The 18304-nt window shown below is 42.3% G+C and overlaps 1 protein-coding gene across 3 annotated transcripts in view; it reads left to right on the top strand.

Moving 5' to 3' along the window:
• The window catches only part of rgs3a (regulator of G protein signaling 3a), a 265109-nt gene that overhangs the window by 112450 nt on the left and 134355 nt on the right, over positions 1-18304 (top strand). For all 3 annotated transcript variants that reach the window (XM_061733623.1, XM_061733622.1, XM_061733621.1), the window contains one exon: positions 11796-11930. In XM_061733623.1, the coding sequence (XP_061589607.1) occupies positions 11796-11930 (135 nt within the window). The remainder of the gene's footprint in view (positions 1-11795; positions 11931-18304) is intronic.

The following is an 18304-nucleotide window of genomic DNA, read 5'->3' on the forward strand; positions in this document are numbered from 1 at the left end:
ATAGATATCTATAGACATATTTAGTTTTTTTTGTACAGAATTAAAATTTTGTGATTATAATGGAGTTTAGGGGTAGGATTTAATACGTTTTTTACTTCTTCCTACTCTTTTTCGAGCATGTTAATTATGATGAATGCCTGTTTTCATTTACATTTTTGTCTTTTTGTTTTCTTATTTACATCTATTTATTATTATTGATCATTATTGTTTTGTTGTGTCACCGGTCTCCTAGAAGGGAGCGGTTACTTCTTCCCTCATAGCCATCTTAAAGTGTGGTTTAGCCTGATTTACTACGTCGGTGCAGATTGGCGACAGATTGTGTCTATAAATCTAAATGTACTCACTTAAAGATCCGTCTGAGTAAAATGATTGATCTGATGCCTTCTGGCAAGGACGAGGTGTTTCCTATAAAACTGGTTCAGCTCGCTGTCCTGTCAGAAACATTACTCACACTTCCTAAAAGCAGCACGTACTTCCTCAATTCAGTTCAATAACTTTATCAATTGAAAAATTTAATTAAAACTGATCTTAAAATATGTAAAAAAAAAAAAAAAGTCTTATGAGCTGTTCCAACTTCTAAAAACGTCCCGACAGACCAAAGAGTCTGAGAGCATGTTCTTTCCTGTGAAATATTAATAATGCTTTTAAAGTTTATTGTCTATAATTTGGCCGGTTTGTGTTTGCTGAACACCAAACTTGTACCTTGGACCATAATGGTGGTGAAGGAGGTTTAACAGGTTTTTATTAGCTCTATTTCTCAGGACCTGGTTGCATCCAGATAAGTTTCAGTGTATTTAGATCACGTGGGCGCAAAAGCTATAATGAAGTCACCCATGAAGTAATCAATAAACAGTTATGCATTAGAACAACTTTTAACATCACGAGCCCTTTTGATGTTATTTGGTTTATACCCTTGTATGCAGAAAGTTGCTACTCGGTCGGTCTAACATCACTATCGTAGCATCTCTGTCCATCTCCCTCCAGCAGGTGAACTTTACTGAGGTTTTTGTAGTGAAATGAGGAGGAATCATAGAGATAACTTCTCATTTCAACTAACTGGACCAGCCGTTCCTCATCATGACTGTTTCCTACAGCGCTTTCAACCGGCTTTCAACGGGCGGCAGGAAGAGAATAGAAGCAGGAGGTCCGACAAATGTTCAGCTCAGAACGGCGCGTCGTGCTGTGCTGCGCTGCGTCCAGTTAGGACAGTCCAATAGAAAATTAAAGCTGCAAGCAGCGATGAACGGGCCCTCGCACTCATGGCCACCGTCCCCCATAAGCATATCAGAAAAGACACCACCCACGACTTCCTATGTCAAACCATTCAAAAGTTATGGCAGAGAAAAGTTTTCTAGGGGGCGCTGTTGAGCCATTTTGCCACGCCCATTAATGCAAACCATGAAGTATCAAATTTATCGCCAGGCCTGGCTTGGTGAAAAATGTGGTGCCTTTTGGGGAACTATCAAATATGGACCAATCAGATGAAGGGTGGGCGCGCTTTTTGGCGTCTATCGTCGCCATGGTAACACTTTTGACTGAGAAAAGTAATGTGCGTCGTCGCAAGATGGAGACGCACATTTTGATGTCTAACACACCTGGGTGCACGTTACGGTTCGGGCCGTATTAATTGCTGAAGGAATGGCATAAATTGCGCCAAAATTAGGCGATTAATTCAAAATGTTCAAAATGGCCGACTTCCTGTTGGGTTTGGGCCATGGCGCCAAGAGACTTTTCTTTCTTTGCGACATGATATAGGTGTGTAGCGATTTTTATGCATGTACGTCAAACCATATCGTGGGGCTTGAGGCACAAAATTTTCTAGGGGGCGCTGTTGAGCCGTTAGGCCACGCCCAATAATACCAACCATTAAATATCAAATATTTCGCCAGGCCTGGAGTCCTTGAACATAATTGAACAAAATTAACCCCCCCCCTTCATCTGATTGGTCCATATCTGATAGTTCCTATTTTCTGCCATAACTTTTGAAGGGTTTGATATAGAGAGTCATCCACTAAATGTCCAGTTCTGAAGAATCTACATTAGTCATACAAGCTTCCACTGCAGCCTGAACGTTACAAGGGTGGAGAACCCGTTCATTGCTGCTTGCAGCTTTCATTGTTTATTATTTTTAAAACTAATTAAAAACAATAAATAAAAACTAACCATAAAAACACTGAAACAGGAGCAGTCTCATGCAGCAGCGAGTTGTTTGGGTCGCTGTCGGCCGTTTGGCGGAGCTGTGATGAGAGCAGAACACTAAAAACTCATCTGGCAGATGCTCAGGGGGAGGGCCGGACCACGGAGCACCTTAATCAATCTAATTAAGGGGAAATGCTGTCTGTATTTTTAGCCGCTCCACGGCAGACCAGTGGCCATTCATTGAATTTTGTTTCATTAGCTCTTACGTTTATCTCTGGGAAGGTTGGACATCCAGCGAGGGCTGAGAGCCAACGCAGAAACAAGGAGCCGGTTCAGATAACGTGATTCTTTTTAGGTAATTATTTCACGATTAAAATAGTCACTTTATTATTCCATTAACCAGGGCTTTATTTTGGGCTGCCGACCAATGGCGGGTCGTGCTGGGAAAAGGGGAGGGGCTTGTTTCTGGCGCTGCGTTACGGCGGCTGACTGCGTTTAAGGAGGACGACCAGTACTGGAGTTGAGGGGGGATGAGGGGTGATGGCATCCCCCCCTGAAATAAAAACAGTCCAAATCATCCCCCCTGAAATAAAAACGGTCCAAATCATCCCCCCCTCTAACCCTAACCCTCTCTACGTTATAATTACAGTTACATTACATTTAGCAGACACTTTTATCCAAAGAGACTCGTAATTGAACACCAGTTTTTCATGTTTTTGGACCAGTTGCAACCCGGCTTGTTAAAAATCAATGAAGTAAAGGTTTTATTATTTCAACATTAGCAGTCTTTGACCCCATTGCATACCAGAGCTGGGCGACCCGCTGCCTCTGACCCGCTCCAGGGATCTTTATTCACAGCCAGGTGGATTGAGGTAGATAGGTGCTAAGATAGATGCTGCAACATGGAGTTTAGCAGCATCTGCAGATAAATACTGAGACTCTACAGAGAAATACAAGATAAGGTTTATCCACATCAGCCAGGTCTGCAGGGAAGATGCTGAGCTTCATATTTGCACTTGTACGACTGTGTAAACACACTCACTTCCAGTACTCGAGTTGTAAAAATAAATCAGGAGGGATGGTGGATTTTATCATATGGGGACAGATAATTTGTACTGATTACAAATAATATAATAATAATATGGGTGGGGGAGGGGGGCTCGCAGGCGGTGGGTTGCCTCCTTCCTACCTCTCCCCTCTGTGGGGTTGCTGGTGGCCTGAGTTCCAGGTTCTTCTCCTGTGTGGGGTTGCTGGTGGCCTGGGTTCCAGGTTCCCCTCTGTGGGGTTGCTGGTGGTCTGGGTTCCAGGTTCTTCTCCTCTGTGGGGTTGCTGGTGGCCCTGGTTCCAGGTTCTTTTCCTCTGTGGGGTTGCTGGTGGCCTGGGTTCCAGGTTCTTCTCCTCTGTGGGGTTGCTGGTGGCCTGGTGTTCCAGGTTCTTCTCTGTGGGGTTGCTGGTGGCCTGGGTTCCAGGTTCTTCTCCTCTGTGGGGTTGCTGGTGGCCTGGGTTCCAGGTTCTTCTCCTCTGTGGGGTTGCTGGTGGCCTGGGTTCCAGGTTCTTCTCCTCTGTGGGGTTGCTGGTGGCCTGGGTTCCAGGTTCTTCTCCTCTGTGGGGTTGCTGGTGGCCTGGGTTCCAGGTTCTTCTCCTCTGTGGGGTTGCTGGTGGCCTGGGTTCCAGGTTCTCCTCTGTGGGGTTGCTGGTGGTCTGGGTTCCAGGTTCTTCTCCTCTGTGGGGTTGCTGGTGGCCTGGGTTCCAGGTTCTTCTCTGTGGGGTTGCTGGTGGCCTGGGTTCCAGGTTCTTCTCCTCTGTGGGGTTGCTGGTGGTCTGGGTTCCGGGTTCTTCCGTATCGGCCTCTGGTCTCGCGGGTGGCGGGATGCTCCCCCCCCTCCCCCACTATAGATACACTTCAGGTGGAGCTTTGTTTGGTTTATTACACACACACACACACACATACACACACACACACACACACACACACACACACACACACACACACACACACACACACACACACACACACACACACACACACACACACACACACACACACACACACACTCCCACTCCCATACCCACACACATACATACACATAGCCACATAGACATATACACACACACTCTCTCAAGCACATATATATATGTATGTATTCATACATGTACACATACGCACACACACACCTAGCCACACATACATATACACGTGTACACACACATACAGCCACCTAAGTCATATTCATATACACACACACATACACACACATAGCCACACAAACATATACGTACACACACACACGTATACATACACACACACACACACACACACACACATAGACATACACACTGGCTTGTTCACCTGCATGCTTGCTCTGTAGTTTTTGGGGTTAGTTAGCGGTAGCTTAGCTCAGACTGTGATTTGGGTTGATTGCTGCTTGTGTTTTGGTCGGCTCCGTGTCGGTTTTGTCGGTTTTGTGTTTTGTTTGTGGTTTTTGTTGCAGATTTCCAGTGCTTGACGTGTGTCTCCGTGTGTTCCTGCTTCCTGGATTGGCAGTGGAAGTCACCCCCCCCCCCCCCCCAAAAAAAAAAATCACTGGGTTTGTATGTGTATGCGTATGTATGCGCTACCTTTCTGTGTGGAGTTTACATGTTCTCCCCGTGCTTGCGTGGGTTTCCTCCGGGTACTCCGGTTTCCTCCCACAGTCCAAAAACATGCATGCTAGGTAAATTGATCATTCTAAATTGCCCGTAGGTGTGATTGTGAGTGTGTCTGGTTGTTTGTGGGGACTGCGGGTGGAAACTAGCATTTCTGCTACAATACAGTGTATTCACACTGCTTAATGTAGTGTGCATTAATATGCATTGTCCCGTCTAAATAAACTTTGAAATAAATACAGTAATAATGCACATATGTATGCCTCAGGTTTCTACCGGCATGGTATCAACCATTAATATGTGTGCAGACAAGGTAAAAAAAGAAATGTTTGTTGGTAAGTGAGATGGATTAGGTTTTTCCGTCATAGTGATTGTCCGTGTTCCTCTGTCCACATGTTCATGCAAGACGCCACGGTGTTGTTTTATTTACCTTACTGGGAATGCGGCGCAAGTTGGTGACGTTGCGCGTCACAGCACCATTTCACTTCCCCCCCAACTTTATGCGGAAAATATGCAGGGATTGTGAAATCAAGCGAGCCCTGCACAATCAAGCACCATTTGCTTGATTATGCAGGAAATTCTGCGATCGCATAATCGCGTTTTTCTGGAGGGTCTACTAAGTAACAGTCCTGGGCAATCGAACCCAGGACTTTCTTGCTGTGAGACAGCTGCACTAGCAGCTGCGCCACCGTGCCCCCGGCAAACCTACATTAAACTTTACCGTGCATGTAAATCATTATCTTAAAGCAAAAACACATACATGAAACATTCCAATATACAGTAAAACATCATCTAGGCCAGGGGTGTCCAACCAGTCAGAGGCTAAGAGATGGTTACTGTGTTACTGCAAAGAGCCACATCAACTACCCATGATCCCTCACTCCATCCACTACCCATGATCCCTCACTCCATCAACTACCCATGATCCATCACTCCCTGCTCTCTCTGAGACATAAAAATACCTTTTATAAAACGGAAAGATGAAATCCTGCAATCTGATTGATTGTCAACTCTGGTATAATGAGCATAGTATTTTTCATTCCAATGTATACAGTATACTGTTTATATTTGGTAATGATATATTTTTTACTTTTTTTACCCTTTCCCTGCATGTGTGTGTTGACTTTACTGCTGCTGCACAAAGTGAATTTCCCCATTGAGGGAGAAATTAAGGACAATCTTATCTTATTTTATCTTATCTTATCTTATCTTATCTACCATGGCTTCTATTCTAAAGCCATATCACAGCAGATCATTCCGTGTCAGGGAAGCAACAATGTATCCATGACAACAACCAACTGTTACATATCTTTGGACAGTTACAGCAGCAAAAAGTAGCTGGTGTTAAAGTTTATTTTTTATTAATTAGGCATGTTTACGGTAAACTTTGATCTCTAACGATGGATGGAGGAGTTCCTGTCTCCGACATGCAGAGCTACATCTGCAGAGATGGAACTATTGTTTTCCACAGTGGGGATATTTTTTACTGGATAATATGTATTTCTGATTAATTAAAAACTACATAAAATAGATTGTGTATTCCTCTTTCATATTTACATCATTGGTAACCGTTTTATAAAAGCAAACATCACTTTGCGTCAGGCCGGAGACGCCGCTCAGCTGTGATATAATGAGCGTAAACCACGGCCATGTATGGCTTTAATATTAATATTTAATTCATATTATACATATTAAACTCTCCCACTCTGTTAAAAACGTCCTGCGTTTATCCTCATATTTTCATTTGACCGTGTATTTTTTCCCTGACATTTTGAGAGTGGAGTTTTTTCCCTCCAAGTTATAACGGGTTGAGCAGCGACTTATGTAAAACCTTCCCCTGTTCAGCGACGCAGGTTTGATTCCAGTCACGGCATATGTTGCCCCGACTTCCTACGTGTCTGTCTTTCACTGGACACCCCTGGTCTAGACCATGAAAATCAGATCAAAAATACACCTTACTGTCCAGTATGTATACGTATCTGTATAAGTGTGTTTTTGATATCCTATACATATGATATTTCAAGGTGTTTCTTAATTTTCTTTTTGAATATTGATTTCTGTGTTAATTTAGTCATATAGTGGTAAAGAATTCCATGATTTCATTGATCTACTGTATATTCTACTGTATGCTTCAGAAAATTAATGTTTGGCTCAGGAAGTGAAAACCGGCCCTTTGTTTCCTGTCTAGTGGCGTATGGATACGACTCTAGATCAGGGATCAGCAACCCCCGGCTCTTTAGCGCCGCCCTAGTGGCTCCTGGAGCTTTTTCAAAAATGTTTGACCTTTCTTTTCCGTTTTTTTTTCTTCCTCTTTTTGTCTTTTTTTCTCTTTTTTCTTGACATTTCAACTTTTTTCTCGGAATTTTGACTTATCTCGACATTTCGACTTTTTTTCTCAACATTTCAACTTTTTTCACGATATTCTGACTATTTCCTTGACATTTCGACTTTTTTCTCGACATTTCAACTTTTTTCTCAACGTTTCGACTTTTTTCTCGACATTTAGATTTTTTTGATCGACATTTAGCCTTTTTTCTCGACATTTCGACTTTTTTGCTCGACATTTCAACTTTTTTGCTCGACATTTCAACTTTTTTCTCGAAATTTTGACTTTTTTCTCGACATTTCAACTTTTTTCTCGAAATTTCAACTTTTTTCTCGACATTTCAACTTTTTTCTCGAAATTTTGACTTTTTTCTCAAGATTGTACTTCAACATTAATCTCGACATTTCAACTTTTTTCTCAAAATTTCAACTTTTTTTAATGAAAAAATAAATCTCCCCCAGTTCTAACTAATATAGAAACATGCAGCATGTGTGCTTTCATTCTAAGACTGATACAAGACTTTTCATTTTTTTCGGCTCCAGACATATTTGTTTTTTGTGTTTTTGGTCCAATATGGCTCTAAAACATTTTAGGTTGCCGACCGCTGGTTTAGGTTGTGTCTGAATTGATTGAACTGATATAATGGAGTTTTGGATTGTAAAACCTTCCATATTGAAGACAGAAGTGCAGCTGTTGATACTGGTGTTATATATATATATATATATATATATATATATATATATATATATATATATATATATATATATATATATATATATATATATATATATATATATATATATATATATATATATATATATATATATATATATATATATGTACTGGAGAACAAGGCCTTGTTCTGAACCAGCTGGAGTTTATTTTAATCTTTTTTAGTAGCATTCTCCATTCTCCATTGGCATCACAGCACTGGCCGTGTGTCTGCGTTTACGTCCATTAGCAGGTATTTGTGTTCACCTGACGTCTGGCATTAATGGGCATCATTACCATTAACACGATTGAACATTTTTGGGGGTTGGAGTTCAACCACAAGTCACTTTGGAGAACAGGACATCATGCAATATCAATAAATCAGTCCCCTAATGCTATTATCTGTGTAAGTAAACAGCACAACGGAAAGCCAAGCTGCAAACCACAGCCAGCATTTACTTCGTTTAGGTTTTAAGGTTCACAATGTTGAGGATGTGAAGATGCAAGGAAACACTATCGTCAACGTTTCTACTTTTATTCAGGATCTGGCATATAAAACTCTTCACAACTCGATGCACATTTCAGTTTTGAGAAGCTTTAGCTGAACTCTGGTGACCTGACAAAATAAACCCAGCTAAAAGTACGACTTCTTCATGGGAAGGAACATAATACTGGTTTACCAAGAGGCCACTTGTTTATAACAAAGTATTGCAGCTTTTGTTGCACACTTACACACTCAATTCAGTTCAAATGATCTGGGGCCTCATTTAAAATGTACTGCGTAGGATTCATACTAAAAGTGCACGTACACTCAAAAGCCGAAAATGCCGGGCGCAAAAAAAAATCCGGATCAATAAAACCATGTGCACGCAGATTTGCACGCAACGTTCCTTTATGAATCACAGACCAGCTGGAAGGCTGCGCAGCTGAATCCGCCTCATATCCCGCCCTCTACACGCCCATAAATGCATATGGATGAGCCTACTGAGCATGTGCAGTGGCTTCCTGCAGCCTGTTTGACATCAGAATGAATGAGAGGGTGTCCAGCCACCGTGACACTGACTTTCACTGAGATCTGAGATTGAGATGTTGAGGATGAGGTGGAGGACAGGAAAACCACATTATTTGGTGGTCACAGTAAAAGTTAGAATAAGAATATAAATAGTATACAATAAAATAAAGCGAGTGAGTGGCAGCACGCCGTTGCTGCGCTAAACGCCGTGAGTTCCCCGGCGCAACAGGGGGACACACGTCCCCCCCGTCTTTTCAAAATCATGTTTTTTTCCCCTTACTTTTTACAGTTTAAAAACTAACGGTAGGCTCAGCCTGTAATTGCAAATTATCAAGACACTGTATGAAAGCGATACGAGAACGGCCCGCAGCCCCGCTTCACCCCCAGCTCCCCCTCCCCCCCCCGTCTCCCCTCAGAGCTGCTCAGGGCGGGTTTATGGTTCTGCGTCACCAACGCAGAGTCTACGGCATAGGTGCGCGTCGCCACGTACCCTACGGCGTAGGCTCTGCGTTGTTTTAACGCAGGACCCTAATTTAGGCACCATACACCCGCACGTAAAGGTTTCACACGCGCGTAAAACTCTTTAGGGGCTCCGTGGGGGTCCCTAAACGCAGCCCCTCATTTGTTCTGTCCTAAAGCGGTGGGTGTGAGGAGGTTCCCCGCGTGTCACCGTGGCTGCAGCAGCAGCAGAGTCCTGACTGACTGAGCTTCACACACAGAGGGACACGATCAGCGCTATTTTATTTTATTTTATTATTTTATTATTTTAAGTCTGATATATGTTGTGATATGTGATGACATTATTAAGAGTATGCCATGAATCTGGCTTCATTTCACCACCTCACAGCCTGCCTCGCCAGTTCCCCGTGTCTTAAGTAAATTCTTACGAGAGGGTGAGGGTTGCCGTAAAGATAAGCAGATTTTTCGGTTCGTTTTTTCTTTTTAGATCCGAGGCTTTGCGTAGAAGGTGCTTCCGCAACTTTCAGGCGCTTTCTCTGCGCAAGCAAGCTTTATAGATCAGGCCCCTGTTTTCTCTGAAAAAGCTGCTATTTTATCATCTTATACTGCCGTGGAAGTAGAGATGGATACCATTCCAATTCCATTTTGGATTCTGCTTACCGATTTGGTTATTTAACAATTCCCTTATCGCTTCCCATTTGGAAAAAATTACAACAATGAGGCAAATGGTTCTAATATGATCGGGAGTGTTCAATAGTTAATTAGTTACCTGCAGTATTATTAGCAACCTTCCTTGATCATTATTGCTGCTTTGTTCGCAAATATTGTTGCATGTTGGTAGCATTTCCTCCCTTTGACGAAATATTCAATTAGCAAGTTTTGCAAGTTAGCCTGTTGTCGTCTTTTTTACTGAAATATAACCAGACTTTCGTACATCTGTATCGCTTGGGCGCCATGTTTACTATCGACTCCTTCCTTCGTTCCTTCCTTCGTTCCTTCCTTCGTTCCTTCCTTCCTTCCTTCCTTCCTTCCTTCCTTCCTTCCTTCCTTCCTTCCTTCCTTCCTTCCTTCCTTCCTTCCTTCCTTCCTTCCTTCCTTCCTTCCTTCCTTCCTTCCTTCCTTCCTTCCTTCCTTCCTTCTTTCCTCCTTCCTTCCTTCCTTCCTTAATTCCTTCTTTCCTCCCTTCTTCCCTTCCTCCTTCCTTGACCCGAAGAGAGCAGGTTAAGGATCTTCCTTGAGTGAAAATCAGTTGTTTTTCTTTTTACTCGTCTCCTTCTCACGTACTTCCCAGGGAAGTATTGATCCGTACCTTTTCAGCGATCTCTGTAATCATTTTGTCAGCGTTTCCCGTCCTGCCTGAAGGGGAACCGGCCAGGGTTCAATTTCACTGCTGTTTTCACTTTACACGCTGAGGTCGAAGCCAAGTTCAGATAAAAGGTTGGAAATAAACAAGCATGGGAGCATTTCTGCATGCTGGTTTAATAGCTTTGATGCGTTTAGATTAATGAAGCTTCCTTTTTGTATAGATATCTTTATTGAGGGCAAAAAAAAAGAAAAAAATAAGATTTACAATAACAATATAGTTATCAATATTCCCCCCCTTTTTTTCTTACTTTTCATCATATTAATTAAACCACAATAAATAAATAAATAATAATAATAATAATAATAATAATAATAATAATAATAATAATAATAATAATAATAATAATAATAATAATAATAAGAGAGAAAAATAATAAGAAAAAAAATAAGTAAATGAAAATAAATACAACAACATACCCCTCTCCCCTTCCCTCCCTCATATGGTCAATAATTACATCATTCAAAATCATTTAACTTCTTTTCACATATACATATCAATACTGGAACAAATGAATAATAAATTAAATAATCAAGTCCTGCGTAAACACATTCATTAATATCGTAGATGATTCAGATCATTAGTCTAATAAAGGCAAAAACTCCAAAAAAGGTCCCCAAATAAGGTCAAAGTCTCTAGTTTTTTTCTAAGAGAATACAGTATTTTTTCTGGAGTTTTATACGATCCGAGTTCATTGATCCACTGTTTGGGTGCTGGGGGTTTTCTGATTTCCAGTTTTTTAAAATACAATTTTTTTCTCTTTCTTTCTTTCTTTCTTTCTTTCTTTCTTTCTTTCTTTCTTTCTTTCTTTCTTTCTTTCTTTCTTTCTTTCTTTCTTTCTTTCTTTCTTTCTTTCTTTCTTTCTTTCTTTCTTTCTTTCTTTCTTTCTTTCTTTCTTTCTTCCTTCCTTCCTTCCTTCCTTCCTGGGGATTTGTTTTGACGGTTTATCGTGAACGGTAAAATATCGTGAACGGTAAAATATCGTCCGTTCCTGCTGCTGGTGACGTTTCTCCAGCCCGGAGCTGCTCCGTCTCGCATCACAACACTGGGGTTTCTTTGACAGCAGAGTCTTAATTGCCGGCTATCTTTTCCTCCTCCCCCTCTCTCCTCCTCTCTCGTCCTCCCCGTCTCCTCTCCAGAAGTGCGACTGCCTGCTCAGCCTGGAAGCTTATTCGTCCGACCAGAAGCGCCGCGTGTGTCAGTGCCTGAAGGACAACATCGACAAGCAGCTGCAGCTGCAGCGACGGGAGCCCGTGGGCTCTCACTTCGACCAGGTACGCCGTCGTCCACCAGCATTTACACCAGCATTTACACCGTCGTCCACCAGCATTTACACCGGCATTTACACCAGTTTGAAGGCAGATATAGAGACAGTCTACACATTCACACACGGGAACGCATGTATTTGTGCTACAGACGCTCAGGGCCGGTTCTAGGCATGCATATATGAGGGGGCAGTCAGAAATGTGAAGGGGGCATCATGTGTACACATCATGCTCCACCACTTTTTTTTCTGTGCTTATAGTAACGATGCTTTTTCTTCATTGAAATGGGTCTTTTGCTATGTGTCCAACCCCAACCTGGAGAAGCGGATTGTCAGGCCTATACCTTCAGACCTGTCCAACTTGGGTGTCCCACCTGAAGAATAAGCTCCTGCTGGTATAGCTCTTAAGGTCACTGAGGCACGCAAACCCCCTGACCACAATAAGGTGGCAATCCCTCAGGGGGGGAAACTGAAAAATAAAAATAAAATAAATGAATAAAATAAAATAAAATAAAACATCCTTCATCCAGATTTTATCAACCAACAACATTTATCTTAACTGGATGGCCTAATTCTCAAATACAGTGGGGAGAACAAGTATTTGATACACTGCTGATTTTGCAGGTTTTCCCACTTGCAAAGCATGTAGAAGTCTGTAATTTCTATCATAGGTACTCTTCAACTGTGAGTGACAGAATCTAAAAAAAAATCCAGAAAATCACATTGTATGATTTTTAAGTAATTAATTTGCATGTTATTGCATGACATAAGTATTTGATCACCTGTCAACCAGTAACCAGTAAGACTTCCGGCTCTCACAGACCTGTTAGTTCTTCTCAGCTTGGTGAGAAGGCAACACCTGGCACAATTATTAGAAAATGGAAGAAGTTCAAGATGACGGTCAATCTCCCTCGGTCTGGGGCTCCATGCAAAATCTCACCTCGTGGGGCATCAATGATCATGAGGAAGGTGAGGGATCAGCCCAGAACTACACGGCAGGACCTGGTCAATGACCTGAAGAGAGCTGGGACCACAGTCTCAAAGAAAACCATTAGTAACACACTACGCCGTCATGGATTAAAATCCTGCAGCGCACGCAAGGCCCCCCTGCTCAAGCCAGTGCATGTCAAGGCCCGTCTGAAGTTTGCCAAGGACCATCTGGATGATCCAGAGGAGGAATGGGAGAAGGTCATGTGGTCTGATGAGACTAAAATAGAGCTTTTTGGTCTAAACTCCATTCGCCGTGTTTGGAGGAAGAAGAAGGATGAGTACAACCCCAAGAACACCATCCCAACCGTGAAGCATGGAGGTGGAAACATCATTCTTTGGGGATGCTTTTCTGCAAAGGGGACTGCACGACTGCACCGTATTGAGGGGAGGATGGATGGGGCCATGTATCGCGAGATCTTGGCCAACAACCTCCTTCCCTCAGTAAGAGCATTGAAGATGGGTCGTGGCTGGGTCTTCCAGCATGACAACAACCCGAAACACACAGCCAGGGCAACCAAGGAGTGGCTCCGTAAGAAGCATTTCAAGGTCCTGGAGTGGCCTAGCCAGTCTCCAGACCTGAACCCAATAGAAAATCTTTGGAGGGAGCTGAAAGTCCGTATTGCCCAGCGACAGCCCTGAAACCTGAAGGATCTGGAGAAGATCTGTATGGAGGAGTGGGCCAAAATCCCTGCTGCAGTGTGTGCAAACCTGGTCAAGAACTACAGGAAACGTCTGATCTCTGTAATGGCAAACAAAGGTTTCTGTACCAAATATTAAGTTCTGTTTTTCTGATGTATCAAATACTTATGTCATGCAATAAAATGCAAATTAATTACTTAAATATCATACAAAGTGATTTTCTGGATTTTATTTTTAGATTCTGTCACTCACAGTTGAAGACCTATGATAAAAATTACAGACTTCTACATGCTTTGCAAGTGGGGAAACCTGTAAAAACGGCAGTGTATCAAATACTTGTTCTCCCCACTGTATATGTTAACCTAAAGTAGTTTGTTTTTTTTTGTTGGCAGCTTAATAGCTCAAAAAACTCCTTTCTCTCCACTCCTCTCTTATTTCTCTCTCATTTCTCTCACTCCTCTCTTCTTTTTTCTCTCCACTCCACTCTACAACAGCAGTCTCCTGTTTCCCTTTGCAAAAACTCTCACAAACTTATCCATGTCCAAGTTATTTGTGATAGACTTCTCATGGGCCAAGGTCACCGGATTCCTCTTTCTCTTGTGTAACATGGTGCGACGATAGGGGGTTAGAACCCGTGACAATGTGGAGAAGGAACTCTCACATGCTGCTGAAGACACACCAATTATCAGGGCTGTTACATACAATTTATGCAACTCAGGAAAGGCTTCCCTGTATTCCTGCAGGTGTTTACACACAGTGGACAGGTCTGTTTCATTTGGAAATTTCTTGAGCATCTGTTTTGCCACAAGGATTTCATTTTTCAGACTTGCATTGTCTGCCACTGTGCCAGCCAGCACAGCCAGAGGGTGCAACTGTGTTGAATCTAGAAATGCACTAGATTTGGGTGCAAGACTAGATATGGCTTTCATCAGGTCAACATTTATCTGTGAAAATCTAGTTTCCATTTCTGAAATGGCCCTGTCAAGGATGTTGAGCAGAGATCTTTTCAGAGATTGATGGGGATTAAGGGTAGGATCATCAGAGTCTGTATGGCCCACAGTTGAGAGCACAACACTTTGACCAAGGTGTTTGCTCATTGTTCTCCTTCTTTTTGGAGGATGTGAATCATCTCCTGCCGCCACCTGAGATAACTCAATAATCATCTTTTTTAGGGACTCCAGTGCTGCACCTACAACCTCAGAGGCACTGCACATATCCACAGACTGAGCCTGTAGAATTGCATTTGCTGGTTTCAAGACACCAAGCACCCGCACTAGAAACTTTCAAGTCTCAAAGAAGTGATGCCTCTTAATTTGACATTGCAGGCCTGATGCCTCAGTGCACAGGTCAACTGCAGCAGCATCATCCTCTGTCATCTCAGATAGGATACTGAGAATATGGTCTTGATTTTCAACAATGCCCCTTGTCACCTCATAGTGGCTTGTCCATCGGATTTCAAGCAGCCTTTTAAGATGAGGTGCATCATATTTCTTGGACACATGGTGGTGCTGAAAAAACTTGTAGAGTGAACTAGAGAGGTCGAAAAATCTTTTTGCACATGGTTCACTCTGCATGGCATGCACAAGTACTAGGTGCAGTTGGTGGTTGAAGCAGTGGATATATGGGACATATCTAGCAAGCTTCTTTTGGAGCAGAGCTTGTACACCACCTCTTACCCCACTCATCACAGAAGCCCCATCATAACACTGACTAAGTATGTTGTCAGCACTGTAGCCAGCATCAGAAAGGTGTGTCAGTATCTCAGAGGTGATGTACTCTGCATCAAGTTGATGCAAGTCAAGCAACCCAATAAGATGCTCATCTGGCATGGAATTGCTGACAAAGCGAATCATCACAGACAAATTTTCCACATTGCACCTGTCTCTGGTCCCATCACTTTTGAGGCAGAACCCTGCAGAATCTGCATTTTCATATCTTTTCCTGATATCTCCAAGCACCATGTCTGCCAGTGTTTCTATAATTTCATTTTGGATATCCTTAGATGTATATTTTGCATTCTTTGGGATACCCTTAGCAATGCTTGCTAATTTCTCATCCTTCTCTAAGGTATACTCCATCAGCTTTAGAAAGAGACCTGAAGCAATGTTGTCGTCAGCCGCATCATGCCTCAAAGTTTCTGCAGTCCCACGGAGCCCCAACTCATTTACACAGAGAAACTTAACAGCACTGCCCACACTCTTGACATAATAAAGGTTTTTTCAAGTTGTGTTTTACCAACCAACAGGGAGTCAACAGTTCCCCCTGTAGCATCTCTGCTTTTGTGCTGAGTCCATACAGTTGAAGCATGCACATGGTTGTGGCTGGACACATTCCTCTGTAACCCCTTGTCTCGATCAAGTGCTGCTTTCCAGTTGTTAAAACCAGTTAAGGTAAAAGCAACATCCCTCTCATTAACAGCGCTGCCATATTTCCGACAGGGGAAACAGAAGCAGGCGTCTCGCACCACAGAATACTCTAGCCATGGTCGTGTGCGGTACCAGGCAGGATTGAATGATCTCAATGTTGTACCAAATGCACGCTTTGGGTAGCTACCCAGTATTGGCTGAGATGGTGCATTGCCATTTAAGTCACTGGGTAGCTGAGATGGCTGCTTTGGGGGAGCACTTGTTGGGGGGATGGAGGGAGCTGGTGCAGAAGCAGTGCTTGCTGATGCTAAAGGTACAGTATTGCTAGCTGCTGTCTCTGATGCAGCAGCATCATTGCTACTAGCAGCACTACACCTTTTAAAAGCTCTGAAGAAAGGATGCATTACACAGCATTAACTTTCTCTTTGTGAGCTGCTGGAAGATGGTGCAGAAAATAAGCAGGCTTGCTTTGTAAAAAAACAAACAAAAAAAAAACAACGCTGTGATTATAAGAAAAAACCAGTACAGAACTATAGACTGGGGCGGGGCTTTACGTAGGGGTCCGTCAGACACAGGTCACTTGTCTTCAGTTTGTCACATGCAGTGGACGTGTGCACTCATCTCTGTGCTTGTAACGCTGCTGTTTCTTCGAAGTCTAACCCACTCCGTGGCCGTGCTGAAACCTGACACTACACTGTCAGGCTATGTCTGGGCTCATTTGCATACTGCAACAGTGATTGGATGTTTACTGAGGGCTGAGGGGTGTGTGCGTGTGTGTGTCTGTCATGGATCTATTAATAAAATCTGGATGGGAGATCGAAAATGGCCGCCCATTCATTTCAATGCAATTTGCTCACTCAGCGCATACGCTGAAAAAGTTCCTGACCTCCGGGTTTACTTCCGCGTTGTGCGGCCCATAGAGCATGCGCAGTTGAGTCACCTCCCATGATGCTCTGGGGCCTCCCATCATGCCCCGGGGCGAATATTAATATAATATGTATTAATATAATATATTAATTAATGTATATTATTACATGTATAGTATTACATATATTTGTAATGTATTAATATAATATAATAACATAATATATATATATTAATATAATACATCCGTGGAATGCACGGACACAGCTGTGACGTCAGCCGTGACGTCATGGCCAGAAAGAGACTTTTCTTTGACTTTTCTGGCCGTTATAAAACATTTTTGACGGATATAAAGTCCATGACTTAAAAATATAGAATACAAAGATTAGTAATTGCCGGTGATTACAGCTGGAGGTTCCTGTGAACAGTTTTAGAGGCTTCTCTTTTACTATTGCGGTCTATGGGAAAAAAGCTTTCTGGGCCCCATGGGATTTTTTGTTGCAGTACTGCGGCTGGACACTGGGAAAAAATCGGCGTGCCTTCTGAGTGGGAGACCCGGGGGCTGGTGTCTGTGCTGCGGAGACACAGGGCACAGCGGAGGGACAGAGAGATGAGAGGGAAGCCGACACTGTGTAGTGTGTGCCCCTTTTTCGGCTGAATTTTCCGCTACTGCAGATAATTTTGTCAACTTGTAATGTATATTCATTTTGTGAGTATATTAAAATGATCTTTCTCAACTTCTAAAATTTTGATTTGAGGGGGCAACACATTTATTTAAGGGGGCTCTGCCCCCTCTTGCCCCTGCGTAGAGCCGGCCTCGCAGACGCTCTGGGAGCATCACACACTCCTAATAGTATAAGCTGCTCTGCCGGGGTCGCTGTCAAAAGTTATTAGTTATTACTAGGGCTGTCAAATGATTCATTTTTTAATCGCGATCAGGGGTGAAAGTAGATTAAAGTTCTTGCTGGTACTACGACCCCAACCTTCTTTGCTTGTTCTCCTCCCACCACCAGCTTCTTGCATCCCTGAACACGCATTCAATTTTTTAACGCCTTGTAGCACCCTAGAATGTAATAATTTCCCTATAATGTAATAATTTCCTAAAAATGTAATAACGCCTGAAAATGTAATAAAATTTGCACTTAACTCAATCGAAAATGTAATAAAACCCAATAATGTAATAAAATATCCTGACGGATATTGTAAAAACATTTTTACCAATAATGTAATACCTTATACATTAATACCTTATTACATTATTGGGAATTTATTACATGCAAAAGTCTGCAATTTAACCCAATAATCATTCTGGTGTTTCAAATCCAGCGTATAAAACATTCTTAGATACTTAAAACACAAAATGTAGAACTCTGGACTGAAAATGAACATATATATTACATTATTTGTCAAGTATTACATTATCAGTTTTGGAAGAAAAAAAAAAGACCCACCTGAAAATGTAATAAATTCCCAATAACATAATAAGGTATTACATTATCGATACAAATGTTATTAAAATATCAGT

This window comes from Cololabis saira, chromosome 11 (genome assembly GCF_033807715.1).
Source record: "Cololabis saira isolate AMF1-May2022 chromosome 11, fColSai1.1, whole genome shotgun sequence".
Taxonomy (NCBI): Eukaryota; Metazoa; Chordata; class Actinopteri; order Beloniformes; family Belonidae; genus Cololabis; species Cololabis saira.